Here is a 21,747-nt window from a genome sequence, read left to right on the forward strand (position 1 = left end):
TCTTTTACGCACAGAGCGGCCGTGCGTAAAAGTGGCAAAACAAAAGTGTGTTAAACATACACTCATAAAAAGATCCAAAACAACCCTATCACAGAGAAAATGCGAATTAAATTCACAATCCCATGATGGCTTTATGTTATCATTTTTAAGAGGATAGAGAAAACATGAGCCATATTAATTTACGCTTTAAGGAACAAGCGAAGAGTTTGCCAACAGAGTGTGATTTCGCCTTCAGCTTGCCAGTCTTTTATTGGCTATATTATTAAAGAAACCAAACAAGTTCCTATTAAAGTATAGGCATGTAAAGCCTCGTGATAATATCTGAAACTATTCTTTGTTCAGTCACATTAACCAATGTGACTTTTCAGTGCTCTTTGAAATTTTGCCAGACTTGCAAAACTTTTACGCACATCCAAACAGAAATACACTGAAATGCACCCACAGCGCTCTTGTGAACCACTGTGTGTTAACTTCTAGCCACATACAGCAAGCCTCTTGTGTGTCATCATTACACATCCAGTAAGGCGCACACACACTGTAGGGGTTACACAAAAGTAAACACTCCATTTGTGACGCCACCACTGTCGAGCGGCCCGGACCAGCCACAACATCGATTCTCAAATATCTCAAACAAACCGGCGCTTCGCAGCAATCAGAGCGCGCGTTAGTACAGCAGCACTACGGAGTGGGTGAGTGACATGGTAATTGCACTGCTCTCTCTCTCCCTGTACCTCCCCCCCCCACACGCCCTTCCTTCTCTACATAGCCCCTGCTTAAAGCCAGCATTCAACACTACTTACTGTGGGTCCTTGCTCTTTCTTTCCACCGGGCTTTCCCAGCGTTCAGAGCGGCACAAACTGCAGCTCGCCGGGCTGCTTGTGAACCGGAGGAGGAACAGCGGCCGGTAGTAGTGGCCCGTTCTCTCTTACACATACACTCCCTCCCCCTCCCGCTCTATCTCTACTTTACTGACCCCTTTAGGATCCCCGCGAAGCCGTTAAACCGTCACTTGCTTTCTAGAATGTGAAATATATAGTACATTGTCAACTCCCCAAAACCATAAAACTAACTTTATGGACCCCACGTGACCAGAGGAGAGCCAGTGAGAGGTATCAGTCTGAGACCAGGCCTGATCTTTACGATCCAACTTGGAGATAAAAACCCTCACCCGTTTGACATGTAAATGTCAAAGTTGCCTTCTCTTTCATACTTTGGCCCAAAGCAGAAGGGGTGAGCTTTACCAAAACATCTCAACACTCATAGACACAGAGAGGAAGACATGAGATAGGAACAGGACTTGAGCGGTGTAAGGAAAGGGACGCTGCAGCAGAATCAGTCGGTGAGTTCATTTATTTGTTTACAGTTGAAATTAGGAGAATCTAATCTAATTTAGCCGGGAGTGGCAGTTAGTGCGGAAAAGGAAGGTCGTTTAGAGAAAAGTGACCAATTTGTCCGGGGCGTATAGTTTGTTGTCTTGTCAGACTTGGACAGTGGAGATTGAAATTGGCCTATGTACGTATGTGTGTGCGCTGACGTCTCTCTGTGCGTTTTACCCAGCTTATTTGGTGATTGGTTAACTTGGCGCTGTGATGCCGCCAAAGGCCCAGAAGGTTGTCGCCTTGGAAATGTGGCGTTTAGGGTTCAAGTGAGGTCAGGGAAACGGACTCACAGGCCTCTGAGCGGGTGTTTATGTCTTTACAGTTAGTTTTTTCCAGTTTGAGGCAATTTGTAGCACAAGAAACTTGTGAAATTGAACCTTGCTTTTAATTCCAAATAAGCACGTACATGCAGCGCTTAGAAGGTGAAATGTGAAATATTTGCAAGGAATTGTTGGAGCTTAGGTTAGACAGTTAGTCCAGACCTGTAGACTTCAGAGACCTCAGAGTTTGGCGGTTAAATGCCATCAGACACAGGATTACATTTGCATATGAAGTAAATCCATGATGCTACTGGCACTTGACGGAACTGCGCCTGAGGACGCCTGAAGACATCTAAAAGTTTTGACCATTAGAACTGTAATGTTTAAAACCCTAAGGCTTTTTACCCCCCACTCCCCCCCTTTTTTTTTTTTTTTTTTTTTTACTACAACATGCTCAGCTGTTTCAGTCTGAGTATTAGGAACTTTATTGTTGTTGCTTTTTAAATCCAAGTTACAAACAAATACAAAAAGCTCATTGGCAGAAAGCTCACAGGCTTTACAGGACGGTGGCCATTATCCTTACATGCGTACACTCGCGCTCACGTACAGACACACACACGCGCGCGCAAACGTACATATATCACACACGCTTGTCTTTCTATAGCTGTAAGGAACCACTGTGACATCTCGTATTTTCTGGCTACTTTTTAACAATTACAACTAAATGCGTAAACCCTAAACTAAGTTCTAACCCTAACAATAATATCAAGTCTAAACCGTCATACAGATCTGTCCACGCAGCTACATAAAGACACACGCACACACATGCACGCACACAGAAACTACAAATAGCCAAGTGGTCACATTTAAAAATGTCAATATCTATATACATCTTTTTCTTAAACAAAGATCCGATAATTACAATAATAACAATATAGTACAGTTACATTTTTTTTGAATAAAAGAGCTATACACAACATCATGGATGGATTGGTGCGAGATGTATGGAGGGCTGATTTGTTTTTCGACAAACACACACACACACACACACAAACACACACACACACACACACACACAGACCTCTCCTGGTTCCTCAATAAAAACAGGACTAGATTGGAGTGGCAGGTAACTGACAGTGAGGGAAGGAGGGGGACTCAAGCAAGTTGGCTATACGCGCATTATTGGCAGTAAATGACTTACAATAGGAGCTCACATGCTAACGTTTCTAGAAAGCACTTTGTCAATTACAAAACATCGCACTTGACACATAAACGATATTTAGACATTAAACAACAGGTAGGTAGCAAGGTTGTAATGTAGGACATAGGAATAAACGGTAGGTAGCATATTCATCCTCGACCCCTCTCCTCCGCACATCTATTTTTAAAATGACGAGAACATACAGCAACATTAATAATTGTTTTTTTCTTCAACAGCAAGTACCACAGTCATCTTCACGTTGCCCTAAAACACCAAAGACCAACATGCCGAACAAATAAAAAGTGCTGCGCTGCTGTACAGTACTCAGTTGTTAACAGGAAGTGTTTTTTTTAAATGTAGATTTGGAATCTTTTTGTGATATACACACGTTTCTTCATTACCGTCTTCTTTTTTTTTGCATCATCCTCCGTTGGCTTTCCCGTTTTGGTTCTTTAATTTTATTTTTCTACTATTTTGTCTTTTATTCCCTTTTGGAAAGCCTGTACATGGTAGGAACATTTCCAAGAAGATGGACGGATTTTCTATTTCTTTTTTTATTACAACCCTAAATTTAATATTTAGGGTTGGAAGGCGCTGCCGGCGGTGGCGAGGCTCATGCTTTTAAGTTTGTTGTCCTTCTTCCACTTCATCCTCCGGTTCTGGAACCAGATCTTGATCTGCCTCTCCGTCAGACAGAGCGCGTGCGCGATCTCGATACGTCGCCGCCGCGTGAGGTACCGGTTAAAGTGGAACTCCTTCTCCAGCTCGAGCGTCTGGTAGCGGGTGTACGCCGTCCGCGCCCGTTTCCCGTCAGGACCCGTCATATCTGAGGGTTTGGATGGAACAAAAGGTTGTTAGGGAGCGTGTTTGGATGCATCAACATGTGACACAAACGGCTGAACATTTAAAAACACACCTTTTAATGCACTTCAGCATGTGCACCGACTGTGCGCTAGAATGCCGGTGCGTAGATGTAACATTGTACTGCTGCATCAAAACCTGCAGTATTATTACTGCATTTGTCTATTATTGTGATCACCTTTTTCTGTACCTCCACGCACAATACAAGTGACATATTTTAAACGTCGTTTTGCCACAGTCTATGTGCGTAAAGGCACAAAAGTGCGTAAAACTGCCCTTCATCTCAAAAGCAGTTTTTCTTGACACATTTTATTTCGGCCATTTCCACTCCACAGCCTGTGCTAAAGGATTTGCTTTTATTTGTCACATTACTGTTTTCTTTTTCAACTACCCCTCCTCACCATCACCCTCTCTATTTTCTGTCTTTCTCTCTTTTCACTCCATCTAACGCCCTTCAGCGTTTTATGGCCCCGTCCTCTGCCTCACCTCTCTAATAAAGTTCCCACACGTAATAAAGCTTCACTTTTCAAAGGAGCAACAGCTTCCAAAGCCTTCCTGGCCTCTTTTTCTTTTTCTCACTCTTTTTCTTTTCCTACCCGGCTCTGTCTGCACCCTTCAGCCTGTTGGGCTTTGCTACCCGGCTCGCTTGTCCCTTGACAGATTTATGACGCTTTTGTGGAATTTGCTAAAATAAAAAAAAAACGGGGGGAGAAAAGACGGGGGGCAACCATCCGGCGTCCATGGTTTCTTCGGGAGGGAAATGTAAAATTGTTGTTGTTTTCACCTGATTAACCAAGCTTGGCTAGCTGTCCCTTTAAGTTACTTTCTGGAGTCAATAAGAAAAACTAAAATATCTTTATAGCTCTTTATTAAGATAAAATCAAGGCGCAAAATAAAGCAGATAAACTTTATATTAATGAAAGGCTGGAAAACGTCATGGCTTTTACTTTGACCCTCAATTTAAAACATTACATTGACGCAGTGAAAAACACTAAGTGGGGGCTGGATAAAACGAGAAAGCGTGGCTGTGTGTGTGTCTGTGTGTGTGTGTGTATTTGTCAATTATTATCAAGTAGTAATGTAACCCTAGTTCAAATCAAAGCAGCAATAATTCTGCTCGTTGTGTAAGCAAAGAGGCACAGAGCACCATGCCTCAATGTAGCTTCCACAAGAACAGACCTGTCATCAACCCCCTGTGTTCAAACATAAAGCCTGAAATCTACTGACACAGTATTGTGAATATTAATCGTGGTGGAACTTCGATGATACAGAGGTAATAAGCTTTTAACAGGAGAGCAGCAAGTACCATGGCTAATGTGCAGCTTTCTCATCCAGGGGAATATCTGTGGTGTTTGAGCCTCGCTGCCCGTATTGTTGCCGGCGGCTGATCCCGCCGGGCCGCCCTCCTGCTTTTTCCCGTGCTGCGGGTGTCCGGTTCTGTGTGGCGGGTTGCCACCGTGGCTGGGGTCCCGGTTATGTTGCAGCTCCTCGGTCTCTGGTGAGGAGTCGTCCAGCTCCGTGAACCGCTGAGCTGTGCTTCCCCCGCTAGCACCTCCGGAGGAGCTGGAAGAGCTGAGATTACCGCTTCCTGGTTGCTCCGAGCGGGGAGACGAGCTCTGGGAGCCCAGCTTGGCGTCTCCACTACCGGGTGACAGGAGGGAGTCTGCCGCTGAAGCAAGGGAGCAGCTCGATGGCTGTCTGAAGCCTCTCTCTGGGGCCGGTGAGCCGAAGCCCCTGGAGTCTCCGACGACCGAGCCGCCCCCGAAGTGTCCTCCTGTGTTGGCTGCGCCGCTGCTCCCCCCTCCCCGGTTGGTGACGGTCAGGTCCATGCCATTGTAGCTGTAGCCGTAAGAGCCCGTCGCATGGTGCATGGTGGCAGAGGAAGAGTCCCTGTACGTCCCGCCGTTCATTGCGCCGCTGCTGGTTCCATAATTTAGCAGTTGATAGTCGGGGCCATTTGGGTAGCGCCCCGAGAACGAGTTTACAAAGTAAGAGCTCATTTAGGTTGTTTTAGAGAGTTGCAAGCTTACAGTTGAGTACTAAGGGGCGCTTGATTTGTTAGATTTCTCTTGGTCGTTATAACGCGGGTACTTTCAACGATTTATGATGTATTAGTGAATTATGGCGTTGCACTGTACTTCGTTTTTAGCTATGTATGTGCCGTCCAAATATGGGGGTGGGGTGGTGTGTGTGTGTGTGTGTGTGTGTGTTTGCTGGATGGAGGGGTGTGTGTGATGGGGGAGGTGAGGGGTGAGGTGAGGGAGGAGAAAGAGAGGCAGGGGGAAGGAGGGGGGTGGTCACGTGCTTTTGTTGACCAGTCGTAAATTCTCGCCGATGACTTTGGAGAGGTAATTCATGCTCTGAGGTTTCTAAAGATGAAGGGATGGGCGGGGGAAGCTCGCTCTCTCGCTCCCTCTCCCTCCCTCACTCTCTCTCACCCATTACGCTGCTGCTGGGGGTGCCGGGGGTGAGCTCAGAGCGCCACCTACTGCAGAAATAATTTATTGCACCGATGTAAAAGCCAGATTGAGAGAAAAATATTATACTTTTACTATAATAGAATATTTAACAAGCAGACAACCAAAACCAACAAGCAACAAGACACTGTCTTCCACCTTTAACTGAGAGATAAAGTTTGAGTTTAGCGGTTTGTCATAAAAATCAGCAGCAGTTTCAACAACAGCAATCACCACAACTAAATACTACTACTAATACTAGTACTACCGATAATACCACCATTAGAAAGTTAAAAAGCTTAATGATGTGTCAGACTTCACAAACCACGTCATTCTGTGACGCATAACCAATATGGCGTAGGAAAAAATGCAATGAAGCCTCGTGAAGGCTCCCTAAAACAATTAGAGCCTATCAGAAAAAAACATCAGAATTGTTCCAGACGTGTTGAAATGCATTTAACAAAATTATCAATATTTAACCAATTTGGTCGGCTTACTCTCCAAACAAATGCAGGTATTTAATTTTGGTCAGTGTTTTGTTCTCTCTTTTCTGCCAGTAGAGTAGAGTAGTTGAGTTTGTTCAGTAATGTACACACATATAGTGAAAACCTGTATGAACGTCTTTCTTTCTTTCTTTTTCCCTTTTTTTCTTTCTTTCTTTCCACTGCCCTCCAGCTTCTCTTTCAGCTGTAGAGGAATGGTAAACCTGACCTATGATGTCCATACTGGATGGAAATCTACAGATTTATGATTTGTTGATTCTCAGGTTGGGATGCATAGTCAGTCAGGGTGCCTGTGTGTGTGTGTCTGTGTGTGTCTGTGTTATTGTAGTAGGCAACAGTAGACAGTCTGCAGCTAACATGGGGCAGATGAAGAATTCCAAATTTTGTGTGTAGGAAATGATACAAATGATTGCACCCTGTCGGTGGGGGTGGGGGGGGGGGGGGGGGTGTAATGTGTGTAAATGTACTCTTGCACGTGTGTGTAGTTGCAGCGCACATTTCAGACACTCAGCTGCTCTCACACTGAGAGCAGCAAGATAAACTAACAGTTGGAATGAAAATCATCTGGAATATTCCAAAGCAACCCAGCAGATAGAAACAACTGCAAAGAGCAGCAACAGGGGGCTAAAAATCCCCCAAACAGATACCACCTTTCATTTTCTTCCTACAAGACTTTCAACGGCAATACTAAATCGGCCCACTGTTGGCCTGAAAGCAGGCCGAAAAGCCAGAGACACACAAGAGGAGGCACTGACCCAGTTGGCAAACACTTCTGAAAACACTCCCCTCATTAAATATAGATTTCCCCAATCCAATTGAATATTTTATCACGAGACAGCTCACTGTGGGGCTAAACAAATTCCTCCGTTTCCGAGTGGTCGGTGATTTATTGAAATGTTACCACCGAATAAAAATGGGAAATACAACCAACTATCTAATGCTTCACGTTTTGTTTGTGTATTACCATGTATTTTTGCACCACTCTTGCATTTTATTTTAAATTATTATTACTGTCAGTATGATGTTTGTTTAGCTCCCAGTTTGCTCATTGGTTCCGGGGGACGGTCAGGATTCAGTATTTGCTTTTCTGATAGAGCAAGGTGCTTCCGCAGGAAATCTGAATCCGTCTCTACTCTGACTGACCATGAATATGATACGCTAAAGAGTATTTTTTTTCATATATTATGCAACCATATAATCACAACACATTGAGATTTAGAGTACTGAGATTGCCATTTTAAACATGCAGCAATTTTGCAGATTCTCAAATTTGAAAGAAATATTACACACAAGTAGAACATGCTCTACAGAACTGGTTCTACACTCAATTCAGAAAAGTCATAGCATGGAGCCACCATGCAACTTTCCAAAGCGCCTTAAAATGTTTTGGAGAAACAAGATTTCAAGTGGATGGTAAATAAAGAAACCGTAACATGCTTTGCCCCAAAATATGAATCGTGTTGTATTCTACCAGACAGAGTTTGTGCAGTATGAGTGTGTTGATTGGTAAAATGAGCCCTCTGGGTCACAGTGAAACCATTTCCACCGTGTTTCACGTAGAACATCTGCTAGCATACAGTTCACCTTACAGCAGAAATCCTCGCTGTGGGAATTGGGAAGCAAAGAAGAAGCCTATCCCATAACTTCACAACACGCCAAACAAACCAGCTCTGACTGTTCTAGCTCTGCCAGATAATATCTCAGTGAGATCATTTGATGGTGAGTCTAAGTCTATTTCTGTTATTGAGCTGAGTCTCACAGTAAAACAACAACAATTATCAGAGCTTATTGCAGCGAATAAAACCATATTAAATCTTACACTTACCGACTCTGCCAAACAAATACTGCAGGGAATGTTTTATTTTCTCTGCGTTGTATTACTTATTTACTGACAACTCCTGCTATACATTCACTTGGCACCAGGTCCTATAACTGAGCAGGATTTTATTAGCAAACTTAATATGTCTACTGCCGCTCAATAAGGTTAGGACAACAAGTGGAATAGCACTGAATAAGCCGGACATTTACAACAGACGTGTGTTTCTCTACATGTTACAATGACAAATACTACTATTAATAACAAAACATGCAGTGAAAGTCTTTACCACTCTGCTGATGATGAACTTAATAAAACTATATTAACAAATGTTATAGTAGCCTAACTGTGTTCCTTGTTGCCCATACAGTTGTTAATGATACAGGCACATTTGAGTAGTATAACTGTATATTACCATAAGAACATTGGTGTCTCATTTTACACGATACAATGTTTTCTATCGAAGTTTTTCGACGTAACATAATATGATAATTAAAGCCTACAGACATTACAACGTGGAAATCGTTTAAAGTAATGACGCGTTTCCTGATTATTTAGACGATGTGTTGCTACTATTTCCATTGTGTCCCCAACAGTCCGAATCCCTTATCATTTGCTAAAAAAAAAAAAAAAAACTGGCAGAAATTAAAGAACGAGTTTTACGTCCACGCGCCCGCATCAGTGAAACCCAAACTGCTGAGATAAGGCGCGGACTCGCTAAGGGGACACACAGAGTTCAATGGGTCAGGAGGACATTGTCCACTTTGTCTGGCTGAAGTGTGTGTGTTTGTGTGTGTGAGTGTATGTGTTTGTGACGTGTCTGGCTGGCCGGCTCGAGGACAGATCAACTTTCTCTGCCTCAGTGTGGTCATTAATTAGTTCAGCCATCAGCAGCAGCAGCAGCAGCTCGCGCCCCTTGTCACTTCCCCTTCGGACCGCCGCGTGCGCGTAGTTGGCGTAGGCCTCAGTTTTGCCTCGTGCGCCGTAAATATGTGCGTGCATATTTCACACTTAAGGCTTAGAGGCAGTTTATAAGTGTTAAGTAAACACGTGAGTAAGATGCCCGCTTATGACATCAATCATCTCTACCGATAAACGTTCGCGTCGAGTTCTTATATGTTCGTTCGCAAAAAGGTTTAAAGAAATTAGTAAATCATTTGTCAGCTCAAAAAAAGATCCTCTCCAACATTTCTTGACATTTTATTGAACAATTCTTATAGGTAGTATACGTAATTACTTGACAAAAAACACTAACATAAACAAACAATGTAAAAATCCATAAAATATACACTTTCCTGAACGTTTAGGTAGCTTGGAGAACAACATCAGTAGGTTAACATCACCTCCCACGCGCCCCTCTATATGGGAAAAGTCAAACAGTTGTAAAGGTTAAATTATCCCCAGCCCCACCCGAAATTGCATTATTTCCCCCCCTTGTTTATTTCTATACAGTTTAAATATGAACACCATAGGACATACATAACCTACACTTGTCAAAGAGCTCTAACTCCCCATCTTGCTGTGTGTCTGCGCGAGTTCACACGTGTAACCGAAGGTATATTACACACAACACTGTTACAAAATAAGAAAGAAAAAATAAAATAAACAATGAAGTCGAAGTCGAGCCTTAGAGATTCAAAACAAGTGCTGGACAGATGAGAAATACATTTGACAAAATGAACAACTAAGTACAATAAGTAAGCCATTTTGAGTTTTTCTTGGAATGCAACAGGAAACTGTCTTTGAACAGCTTGTCACCGTTGGGTGGTGGGTAACTTATTTATTGTATTTTTTTAAATACTCTTTGGCTAAATATCATAGCCTGCCTCTTCATCACCACCACCACCACCACCATCGTTATTTTTTTTTATTGAGTTTTTTTCCCTTCGCTTCTTTCCCAATTTTCAGACCACATAGTGAAGCAAATACAGCATAGAAGCAGTTGGATACTTGTGGGTGGCGACGGATCAAAAAGAGATTCTCTTCTTCCTTTTCCTTCCCTTAATCCTGCTCAGGTAAAAAACAAAAAATAAAAATAAAAATGTAGGTTACTTTTCTTCCCAGAGTTTTCACACCAAACCAACGTCTGGACTAACTTTGACAAGGGGAGACGAGGGGATTAACCAGCATGCCTTTTCTTCAATCCTCCTCTTCCTCTTTTACAAGTCTTACATCAGTTTCTTTTTGTTTCCCCCTGGTTCTTTCACTCCGTCCGTTTCTCCTCCTCCTCTACACCGTTCACCGTAGAAGAAGAGGAGGAAGTGGATGAGGAAGAAGAGGAGTTGATGAGCTTGTTCTCCTTCTTCCACTTCATTCTCCGGTTCTGGAACCAGATCTTGATCTGCCGCTCCGTCAGACAGAGCGCGTGCGCGATCTCGATCCGCCGCCGCCGGGTGAGGTACCGGTTGAAGTGGAACTCTTTTTCCAGCTCGAGCGTCTGGTAGCGCGTGTACGTCTGCCGGCCGCGCCTCCCGGGGCTGCCAAAGGTCCCTGAGGGAGAACAGACAGACAGAGACGAGGTTACAATTTAACCAAAGCAAAAACACACAGGTTTTATGGTGACAGAAAAAAGCTAGTCGCCTCCAGGGTTTTTATTTTTCAGATTTAAAACATTGTAACCTCATTTAATCCATTGATATTAATAAAAGTTGCCCTGTTACCACTTTACTAGTTGAAGATCAGAAAAGTTAGTATTGAAACCCCGTGTTAATAATTCAGGTGTCCTTTTTTGGACTAGTACTCGGATAATATCAATCAATTGTTGGTCCAGCATAAGCAGAGAAACTGAAGCTTGAACACTGCGATCAAGTAATAATAATAATAGTAATAATAATGCATTTGATAATAATTCAGTGGGTATTTCCCTAGCTATGATAAGGATCAGGGCACAGGAACCCTGATCCTCACAAACAGTATTTTGGCCCCCAGTGGTAAACAAATCGCCATGTTATCAGTTTAGCAGCTTCAGTTTCTGTATCGATCTGAAAAGCTGAGCGTGGATTGAAAGCCGCATGCCGCTCAGGGCACATCTCTAAGTCTAAATATCCATAAATAAAACTCACACAAACCGGATTATGGAGGAGCACTCAGGGTTTGTGTGTCACTCCAGCTGCCTTTTACATCTTCAGCTGTCATTTATGTGTCGCTTTGCGTTTTATTCTTTCCACCTCATCTGTCATAACTCGGTGTGTCTTAAAGGGTTTTCATACAACAGTAGCCCTGCATCATCCTCCATTAGTCACAGTCACTCTCAACAAGCCGTTTTTTCTTTGGTCTGGCAGTGCAGAAGCTCACAAGTCATTTTATACTCTAGTTTTAATCGAACAACAGCAAGAAAAAGAACAAACGTACGCTTATTATTGAGTCAAATAAATCTGCGCATTCTCCCTTAGGCTGGTTGTGAACTTAACAGCGCTAGCAGGCCTCATTAGTCTGATATAAATGTGCTCAGTTGTGAATAAAGAGCGTCGGTTGTGCAGGGTTATCAGTGGATAACATAACAGTAAAACAATAAAATATAGCTCCTAGAGTTACTCTATCAGCAACAGGAAATACGAAGTTAAAAAAAGAAATGAGCAAGTCATTTTTAGTGTCAGTGTTCTTTATTAATCAAATATTATTTTTTGGTGGTTTAGTTAAGTTTGGCCGAAAAGGCAAACGAGGAACACGCTGAAATTTGAAATTAAACCAGCGAGGAAATAATCTGTGCTTTTTCGTTTCTTCCCTATCTATCTTTGTGTCTGTTTCTTGTTTCCACCCACAACATTCTCCGACAGGCTTTTCCTCTCCAGTTTTCTTCCCCTTGTTCGGTAGCTGCCTCGGTCAGCAGGTCACTTACAGTAACAGGAGCTACAACCCAAACAAACCCGGTTTATGACGGACAATAAAATACCGAGCACATGCTGACTGACAGGCCAACAAACGGGATCTTAAAGCAGCTACTGGGAGAGAAGGAGGAGGAAATCAAGAAGGGGAAGACGGAGCAGGGGGCTGACGGAGGAAACAAACGTCAGTTTTATGACGGGGATCATAAAATATGCAAGAGAGAGGGGAAGAGGAATAAGAAGAAGACACTCACCGTTACACGCGTTCATTCGCTGCATCCACGGATAAATAGGAGCTGACGACGGCTGTTTGTCGTCCATCGTTTCACCAAACAGCCCCTTCCCACTGAGCCCAGTGCAGTCCACTTTACGGTGCATACCGTCCTGGCTCAGTGTGAGCTGGTGTTCTTCCAGGCTGCACGGGTGCTCCTTGTCCCGGTAGAAGCTTGTTGCCGCCGCTGCAGCCGCTGCTGCCGCTGCTGTAGCGTAGTCGCAGGCACCAGCTCCAGTTGCCCCCCCTACACCAACCCCCGCCGCCGCTGCTGCTGCTGCCGCACGGTGCCCGCCGTACGCACCATTGGCCTGGTAGTAGGTGGACGCTGGGTACGCTTTCTCCTGGTGCACGCCGCCACTGCTCGCTCCGTACGCCACGGCCGCGGCTGCGGTGACGGCTGCTGCCCCCGGGTAGTGCCTGAGCGGGTGGTCGGCGGCGTATCCCGATGAATAGAGCGGGATCTGACCCAGGAACGACTCCGCCGTCTGCCCTCCTCCACCCGTTCCCGGTAGCGTCACCGGGAAAGAGGAGTTGACAAAATAGGAACTCATCGGAAGAAAGTAGAAGAGCAGAAAAAAGGAGGAGAGGAAGGAGAGGAAAGGAGAGGAGAGGAGAGGAGAAGGGAGGACAGGAGGGCACGGAACAAACACAACAATAACGTTCACGCGATGAAGAAGAAGAAGGAGGCTAACGGCTAACGGTTCTCCCTCCCGTCCTCCTTCCTCTGCCTTCCCCTGCCTGCACTTTATGATTTGTTGTGTTTTATAGCCGACAGTCCGACGGGCTGCTGCTATCACTTAGTTTATCGCAGATTGGGAGGAGGGGGTGAGGAGGGTGAGGGTGAGGGGGAGGGAGGGAGGGGGGTATCTGGGTGGCTGAGTGCCAGTGTGGGACAGAGAGATGGAGGGGGGGAGGGGGGGGGGGGGGGGGGGGCACAAGTGAGAGAGTGTCTATGTATGTGTTTGTGCGTGTAGAAGACGGGATGGGGTGACGAGGGGCAGAGGGGGAGGCAAAGACCAGCTGACCTCAGACTGACCAATGGGGAGCTTCTGTGCCTGGCATTCGTTCGCCCCTTTTCCTTTAGTTGGGGAAAGGAAGAACAGGGAGAACCGCGCCCCCCCAACACACACACACACACACACACACACACACCACCCCCTCGTCACTTTGCTATTTCCCTTCTCCCATCTCTCACTCCTATTCTCGATTTTTAATTCTCTCTCAATCTCCCTTTCTAATCTTCCTCCGGTTCCCGGTGACATTGCGCAATCACGCCGGAATCCTCCGTGCGTTAAATTGATTCTTTCGCTCCCCGTGTGTCTTCCACCGTCTGTTGTTAGACCCATAAAACCCAGCAGCTCCCACACACGCACGCGGGCCCTCCCAGAGGGGTGGTTGCTGCTGTACCACCAGAGGCAACCGAATAATAAAACATATTCCAGGCGCTTTGCAGATAATACAGACCGCATTAAAATGAATTTGGCGAGCGTAAATCACAGACGGGAGCGAGCAGGATTCATGTGTGGTCCCGTCTCTCTGTGTGTGTGTGTGTGTGTGTGTGTGTGTAAAGCAGGGATGTGGGTTCGTCTACAGTATAATAAGCTGTGCACGTCTACTGAGGTGTTTGTACATTTGTAATTGATATATTTGGGTTGGTGGGTAAATTTATGCCCCCTCCTTGGTCAATGTGTGTGTCCTCTCCCTAATAAGGCTTTGTGATTACGAGTATTTTCTCCATCGGAAGAGCGACTGACAAACTGGAGGTGTTTCTCAACATAATCTGATATCTGTTGTTTAGTTATTTATTTTAACACAAGATGGTGCTGGTCTGTTTGGAATCCAGCTGTATAAATGTGTTGGATCTGTAATGTCAGTGGAAAACTCAACCGGAGGATTCTGCAGCTTGATGAACGTGTTCAGTAAATTAATAGTTTCTTCTTCTGTGACACTGATTGGGTTGAAATGTACAAGGAGAGGAAGAAAAGAAACAGTCTCGAAGTTTCCCATTTTTTTCCACATTTTGTTGACACTGATTGCAGTCTCGCGCCTGGAACTCTATGCTCATATTAAAGATATTTAGATAAATAGCTTAGGCTACAATTCTCCAAAAAAAAAAATACAGTATGACAAAAAAAACCCAACAACTTTATTATACAATATGCCACATTTTGAAGTATATATTTTTATTTTCATATATTAAAAGTAAAAAAGCCATGAAATAAAAATATCACACTAACAGCAAAAAGTAGGCGTTAAATTCCAAATGCTTATGCAACAACATATCAAAAATATTTTTAAAAGTACAGGTTAAATTCATTATTTTTAATGTTTAAATACACTGGGAATAATCTGCGTATCTTATTGTTATTTGCATTTGTTATAATTGTTGTAATTGAAACAATGTAAGTAATTTAAATACACAAAGGTAATTCAATAACACAGTTACATGGAGAGCTAGTCTTCTTGGCTAGAAGATCCCAAACTAGTGTTGTGTGACACAATGTGGCTACTTTCAGGTAGTAGTTTTGGATTTTGGGTTTTTAGATTGATGTATTTTTAAAAAAAGCTACCTCTACCACCACTTCTTGTAGAGAAGGGAGGAAAGAAATGAAAGATGGAGAAGATAAAGAACAGCTCAGTCTCAGTCTGCCTTTCCCTCACACTTACAAAACAGAATATGTGTCGCTGAGGTTGTAAAATAATCGCGGCCATAAATAAGTCTCGCTCTTTGTGTCTTTCTCGGTGTTTCCCCTACAGGCTCTGGCTTGTCTGCATGGCCAAACTGCCGACAGTCCGACTGACAAATAGAGACAAAGACTCTATTTTTACTTTTACTTTGGCCTCCCACCCATCTCCATTCCTAAATGCCTTGGCTCTTCTTTTAAAAGTAACACAGTTCAGAGCAGGGGGGGACAGATAATCAGTGTGATCCTCAAGTCTTGCTTTCTGGGCATGATCACAGAGACAGACGGGGAATCTCTCTCGATAACTTTCATTTCGACCTCTCTCTCCCTCTCTCCTTGGCAGGACGCTCCATTTCCTCTCTGCTTTGTGGGAACGGGAAGCTGCAGCATTGTGTTGGAGCTGCCTGTGGTTTAATCATTAATGAGCACTAACAGTCGGGACGGGACAGGCATGGCCTACAGCATGGGACACACACAGGACGGTAATACTATTATTATATATACAGTTCGTGTGCTTTAGCACGGTCTTAACGTGATTGTGGCTCTGGCATGTTATCAGAGCTACCTGTTCAGCAGCCGGGAAGGTAAATATGACTTTCTGACAGAAGACTGACAAGTTCTGATTTATCCAGTGCAGCAGCCATTGAGAGGGTGTAGTAAGGGAGTTAAGTCTGTGTAAAACGCCTCCATTGGATTGATATGCAGTTATAAACGTGTTTACCACGTGTTCAGTGAAATGCTCTGGGGCATCATACATTAATGACAGTCCTCTAAAGGTGAGGTGTGAGTGTTTATTACAAAACCACAATAGTTTGTAACACTAATAATTTGACTGTGGTTTTGGGATAATATTGGCTCAGTCTCCTTCTGGCAAATAGGCTTTGTATGCAAGTAGGTCTATGTAATAACCAACATAAAATAAGAATATACGAATAATATGACGGGTGCAGATGTAGAATAACATTGGTACCACATTGAATTCCCTTCAAAATCACAGCCTAAACAACACTAAGCAAGTGACTTTGCATTATGATATGTATTCTAATAATGCCCAATCTGTATGATAAACTTTTATGACCCTCTAGTTAGGTTATTACAGAGTTGTGTTAACGTGTATTGCTTGAAACTAAGAGATAGAGGGGCCACTATGAGAAACCTTAAAATCTGCCTGTGATTGAGCCACAGTAGAAAACTGTGTTACAGGGCTAATAAGGGGAGACTGCTTCAATCAGCACAGCTTGCATGACCTACTTTCTGTCACAATATCACGTGGCCCTCTCTAGATATTTTCATAGAGCTACATGCTTGCTGCCTAGTTATGTTGTGTTTTTTGTGTCGTAGCAGGTGTGCAACAGTGTGGGACAATCGAAGCTGCGACAGGAAAGGGAAGGTCCGCGACCGGGCACTCAGATTGGAAACTAAACAAAAAAAAACGGGCAGAGCGTTTGGCTGTAAACTCGATGTACGTGAGAAATTAATTGAAGAAGAGAAACCCAACGGGACACGGTATTTGGAGGACACACTGTGTCCTATGGGCTCAAGCTATCATCACGGTGTGTTTTCCCTGTCGATTTCCTCCTGTAGCTTAACACACTGTAGTTTAAACACAGTTGAATCTTTCTGATTGCTGGAACACGTTACTGTGCAGTTAGCACCATGTGCGCAATCTGCAGCCGGGAGTTTAACGGCTGTTTTCAGGCTGTTTTCATGTATCCATACACATAAATAATACTGTAAGCAAGAATACAATTAGTGTTGTTGCCTAATAAATCAAAAGAAACAAACACATAAATAAAAATAAACACATGAATAAATGCAGTCTACAATTTGGGTTTTACGTTTAATTCATTAACATTTTGGGCAACGTATGAACATTAAAAACGATTTAAGTTTACTTTTTATAAACCAAAACCTCGACCAACAACAGTAATCCTATATCAAAACAACAACAACAGCTAATGTAGCAATTACCAATACTTCTACTACTGTTAGTAATAATAAAAAGTAATAATATTCATATTATTAATAATGCATTGAAGCAGTCTGTGCAGGAGGTGGAGACAGAAAAATAATGCTCTCCCACTAAGAGAAATCACTAGTTATGAAAACTAAAATAATAATAACCTTAATGAAGTGTGTATACAGTTTTCACCAGGGTGATAATTACAAGTGGCAGGGTTTTTCATGAAGGAAATGCGTTTTTAAGTCTGGTATATTCTCGCGCAGTAAATCAGACTTATGTAGCTGTGATTGAGCTGCAGTGTAAACACTTCAGAGCTACTAAAGGAACTCCAGGAATCCGAGAAACTTCAGGGATTATCGACATTTAAAGCTGAAGGAGTCACAGTGCTGCTCTACAGCTTTGTCGCTCCTTTTCACCCCGTGTTTCTGTGTGTGACCTCGGGACTTTTATGGCTTTATGACCGTTTATGACTCCTTGTAAAGTCGGGGGAATGGCGACGAGGTGAAAAACAGGCCCGCAGCAAACAGCAGATGAACAAATGCGCTGTGCTGCACAGGGGGAACGCGCTCGAACATTCTCAGGAGCAATGTACAGTTCATCCGCAGTTCATTTCATCCACAGCAACTCTCACACCGCCCGCGTTGTACTTGGTATTATCATTACTAACTACTGGGAAATAATTAACCCTCTACGAATTTATTTATTTATTTTTTTTATTGAACAACTTTTTTTTCGTTTTCCTATTTTGCCAGAACAACATTTTCAGCGTCACAGAGATAAAACTGAATTGGAGCATGTTTTCAAACGTTCCCTCACTGCATGAGCGAGAAGGTGAAAGTAATACAGTGTCAAAATAACCTGTATTTATTTTGGAATCAAAATGCCTTTTCGATTGTTTAAAGTTGGGGAATATTTTGAAATCCCACAAGACCCAAAGTCATTTCTATTATTATTATCTTTTTATTTATTGAAATATTATGTATTATGTTTTAAAATACGCACCGTTTATGGAACAACGTCGCCATGTAAATGTAATTAACTTAAACCCTAGACTTGATATTAAATGATTAGTTAAAGTTAAATTATAAAGTACTTAAAGTATAAAGAACTTTTACAAATGTATAAAGGACTTTTACAATCAACACATACAGATCATCAAACTTTCCAACCTTATACAAAATAGAGGAGAAAAGTGGAAAAATAACTTTGCTGAACTTTATTTACCTACATCCAACAGCACGTCGCTGTTTATATACATGGCGTGTTTAAACACCAAGCTCACTGTTGTGTGTGTGTGTGTGTGAGAGAGAGAGAGAGAAAGTATGTTGCACAGGTTAATGACAAACTGGAAGAAACTGCCTCACAAGGGTTTCTTGTTTTAACGTAATAATCGTTTCCAGGCAGAGCGAGCCGGCGGGCCGCGTCCTTCATGGCACCGTGAGCTCGTGCTGTGGGTCAGTTCAACGGACTGTGGGCGCGAGCCCTCGGCCAGAGAAGGGCCCCGGGTGTAGTTAAATATTAGTGGACACATAGATGCAGCAACACGGGAAAGGCGGCTTGTTTTGCGTAAACTTTCGGCTAAATAAAAAGAAGCTTGCAGGTGCGCGTCCTCACATAGTCTATATCACATGTATTTCATTTATTGGACTACAGTTCTAATAAATATTATTATAATGGTTGTTATTATTATATTACTATACAGTGTTTTTGACGTTTGACGACGGAGTAATCAAAAGACAAGAGCATTAACAACAATAACAACAACAAACACTAATATTATTTAATATTCGTATTTAATATTATTAAAATTATTTATCTAATAATAGATACGTTTAGTAGCTGATACACACAACACATAAACACATTCATCTTTGACAAGATAACCACAATGTCACAGAATCCAAACGAGTCATGTAAATGTCTGTGATGTGTATTTGAGCGTCCACATAATCTTAATGTGGTGAAGTTGATTTTGAATGGCAGATTAAAGTCAGATGATGCCTGGCTCATAAATTAAACACAAGGCTCTGGATTACTGCCTCCCCCAGCCTTCCCTCCACAAGGATCTTTTCAAATGATTACACACACACACACACGTGAAAGCACACACACCTGGATGCATATAAGCTATTTGGGGGGTTGAACAGCAGCTCTGAAAATGATGAAATCCCGGAGCAAGGACGACTTATTACGTTTATACAAGCACAGGCACACGCACGCGGAAACTATAGAGCCGCTGGTTGCCTCAGAATGTCGAAAGAGTAACCCAGACCAATCAGCACAAATTTTACATGCTGGGTTTTTGTTTCGCTGTGCGCGCGCACACACACACACACTTACAAACACACATACACATGAAAGCCGTTTGTGTGTACTAGTACGCTTTGTCCACGCCTCATTCACCCCAGTGTAGCAGCAGCCAGGCCTAACCTTGGAGGGGGAGACAGAAGGGGATAGAGAGCGGCGTCTCTGCTGCCATGCCACAAATCTTTCTCTCTCTGCGGTTACATCAAAGGAAGGAGAAACGTTACCAACAACCAGGAGGACAAAAGACAAAATGAAACAGCCCCCTACCACCATACACACACCTGCGTGCGCAAACAGGCGCGCGTTCCCTGGCTGTGCACATGTCTGGACTGTAACAACAAAGTAAACACCAGTTTGCAATCAACACTTCACACACACACACACACACACTAACAGATGTTGGCAACTGCACATCACACCTTCCAAGTACAACAAAGACACCTTTAGCAGCACACACAGACAGCGTGTAAATGTCTTTGACGAGTAAATATCACTGAGGATAAAATGTATTTGCCAGGGTGCGTGGGTGTGTGAATGTTTGGTGCTGTTGTCAACACGACGGTAGATGGCGCCAGAGCGTTTTGTAGCACTGTTCTGTAGCCGCAGGGTGGCTCATCAATGAACACCGCCGCAGAACGGCTGCTGCGTCCCGGCCTGGTGCCAGTGTGACCACCGCTCTATTACCTGGCGCTGTCCATGTAAGAAGCTGGTTTCCCCCACAGAGCGACAGACTTGACCGGTAACTCCACAGTTATCATCTATTATTTCATCAAAGTGTTCATTTGGTGTAAAATACGTTTTTAGCTTGTCTGCATGTGATGGATTGTTATTGATCAGTATGCTACTAAAACTACATCTGTGATATTTGAATATTTTATGATTGTACAAATCCACATTTGTTTTAAAAATACATAAACTCAAAAACTAATGACTCGTGACTGTTAATGCACACAAACACTACTACTGCTGTTGTAGCCAATTAAAACTATGCCATAAGTAATAATTTTGTCAAATATAATAGTGTATAAAATATATAATTTTAAATGTAACAATTATCTGCTCTAATTGTAATAAGGTTTTTATTAAAGACTCAAGTCTTTGCCTGGGCTTAGCAGGACTCATTGTGTCTTTCTTTGTCTTTGTTCTTCCTACAGTTTTTCTCTCTTTCTCTCTGTCTCACACACACACAGACACCCAATACACAAAGAGAGAGAGTGAGACAGAAATTGTTTTATTAAATATGAGCCCATTCAGCGGGACATGTTTAAATATTGGGAAAAACTAATTTTGAAAAGTCTGAAACGTAACTAGATTTATAACATTCAAAGACTTATGGTAACAATTCAATGTCCTCCAGTTTCCAAGCGCCAAAATTTGACCGCATTCTAGAAAATTTGGCACTGGTCTTAAAAATGTTGCTGTCCAAATATGAAAAAAATCAAATGTAAAAATAATGTGGCGCTAATGATAAAATTAACCACTGATAACTAAACGCTACATCTACTGAATTGGTGCGTCTTTCTGACACGCGACAAATATGACTTTATTGCTTTCACATTCCCATTTTGAGGCGCTTCTTTCCTGCCAAAAGAACAAGGCTGTGTTTCCAGCTATAATATCAATGTGAGCGCATTGACACAAACACGTTCCTCATGTTTTTAACATAAAATTTATATAAACATCAAATTATTCAAAGTTCATTTAGTTTTACCGAAACAATGCAAGTGCATGTTTTGATTTTTGTGTCAGTGAGTAAAAACAAGAAGAGCACTACAGTGAGCGTGACATTGGCTACTTCAATAATAATAATAATAATAATAATAATAATAATAATAATAATAATAATAATAATAATAATAATAATAATAATAATAATAATAATAATTTATTTCGCGCTTGTGCATAGTTTATCAGTTTGTGACTTAGCTTTCAAACCAAATCCCTGTTTTCTTCCCATGAATCTGGGAATTGGTGCTGTCATTCACAGCAATATTCAATGATTCATAAGTTACAAAATAAACTGACATGCAACCTAGTATGGACATTTACAGCATGAATTGGAGTTATTCTCAGGCCAGGGAGGGAGTGAGGTGTGGGTGAATCCTCTAGTGTTTCAATGTGTGTGTGTGTGTGTGTGTGTGTGTGTTGGGGGTGGGGGTGGGGGTGGGGGGGATGAAGGGATCCCCTCCGGTGGACGTGCTATTGATATTTGAGACAGC

At 42.7% G+C, this 21,747-nt stretch overlaps 2 protein-coding genes and 1 long non-coding RNA gene across 3 annotated transcripts; 1 reads left to right on the forward strand and 2 right to left on the reverse strand.

Moving 5' to 3' along the window:
* Positions 1-1,170: 1,170 nt before the first annotated feature.
* LOC137100418 (uncharacterized) lies at positions 1,171-20,581 on the forward strand. Its single transcript, XR_010910898.1, has 3 exons — positions 1,171-1,339; positions 15,602-15,740; positions 16,603-20,581. It is a non-coding gene; the product is annotated as an uncharacterized lncRNA (long non-coding RNA).
* On the reverse strand, positions 2,107-5,907 carry hoxb5a (homeobox B5a). The gene is made up of 2 exons (XM_067478236.1): positions 5,008-5,907; positions 2,107-3,666 (listed from the first exon to the last, which is right to left on the reverse strand). The coding sequence occupies exons 1-2, from the start codon at positions 5,699-5,701 to the stop codon at positions 3,419-3,421; spliced, it is 942 nt and encodes a 313-aa protein (XP_067334337.1). The 5' UTR covers positions 5,702-5,907; the 3' UTR covers positions 2,107-3,418.
* On the reverse strand, positions 10,184-13,419 carry hoxb6a (homeobox B6a). The gene is made up of 2 exons (XM_067478238.1): positions 12,555-13,419; positions 10,184-10,966 (listed from the first exon to the last, which is right to left on the reverse strand). Exons 1-2 carry the CDS (start codon positions 13,123-13,125, stop codon positions 10,680-10,682), a joined length of 858 nt encoding a protein of 285 aa, XP_067334339.1. The 5' UTR covers positions 13,126-13,419; the 3' UTR covers positions 10,184-10,679.
* Positions 20,582-21,747: the final 1,166 nt, after the last annotated feature.

The sequence above is a fragment of the Channa argus genome, chromosome 15 (assembly GCF_033026475.1).
Source record: "Channa argus isolate prfri chromosome 15, Channa argus male v1.0, whole genome shotgun sequence".
NCBI lineage: Eukaryota > Metazoa > Chordata > Actinopteri > Anabantiformes > Channidae > Channa > Channa argus.

Bases quoted from the DNA above. Each gene is read 5' to 3' on its own strand.
- hoxb5a (XM_067478236.1), bottom strand. From the start codon at position 5,701: ATGAGCTCTTACTTTGTAAACTCGTTCTCGGGGCGCTACCCAAATGGC. The intron at 3,667-5,007 runs GTACTTGCTGCT...CCAAACCCTCAG, and splicing joins AAAGCTGCACATTAGCCATG to ATATGACGGGTCCTGACGGG.
- hoxb6a (XM_067478238.1), bottom strand. From the start codon at position 13,125: ATGAGTTCCTATTTTGTCAACTCCTCTTTCCCGGTGACGCTACCGGGA. The intron at 10,967-12,554 runs GTGAGTGTCTTC...GTTCTCCCTCAG, and splicing joins GCGAATGAACGCGTGTAACG to GGACCTTTGGCAGCCCCGGG.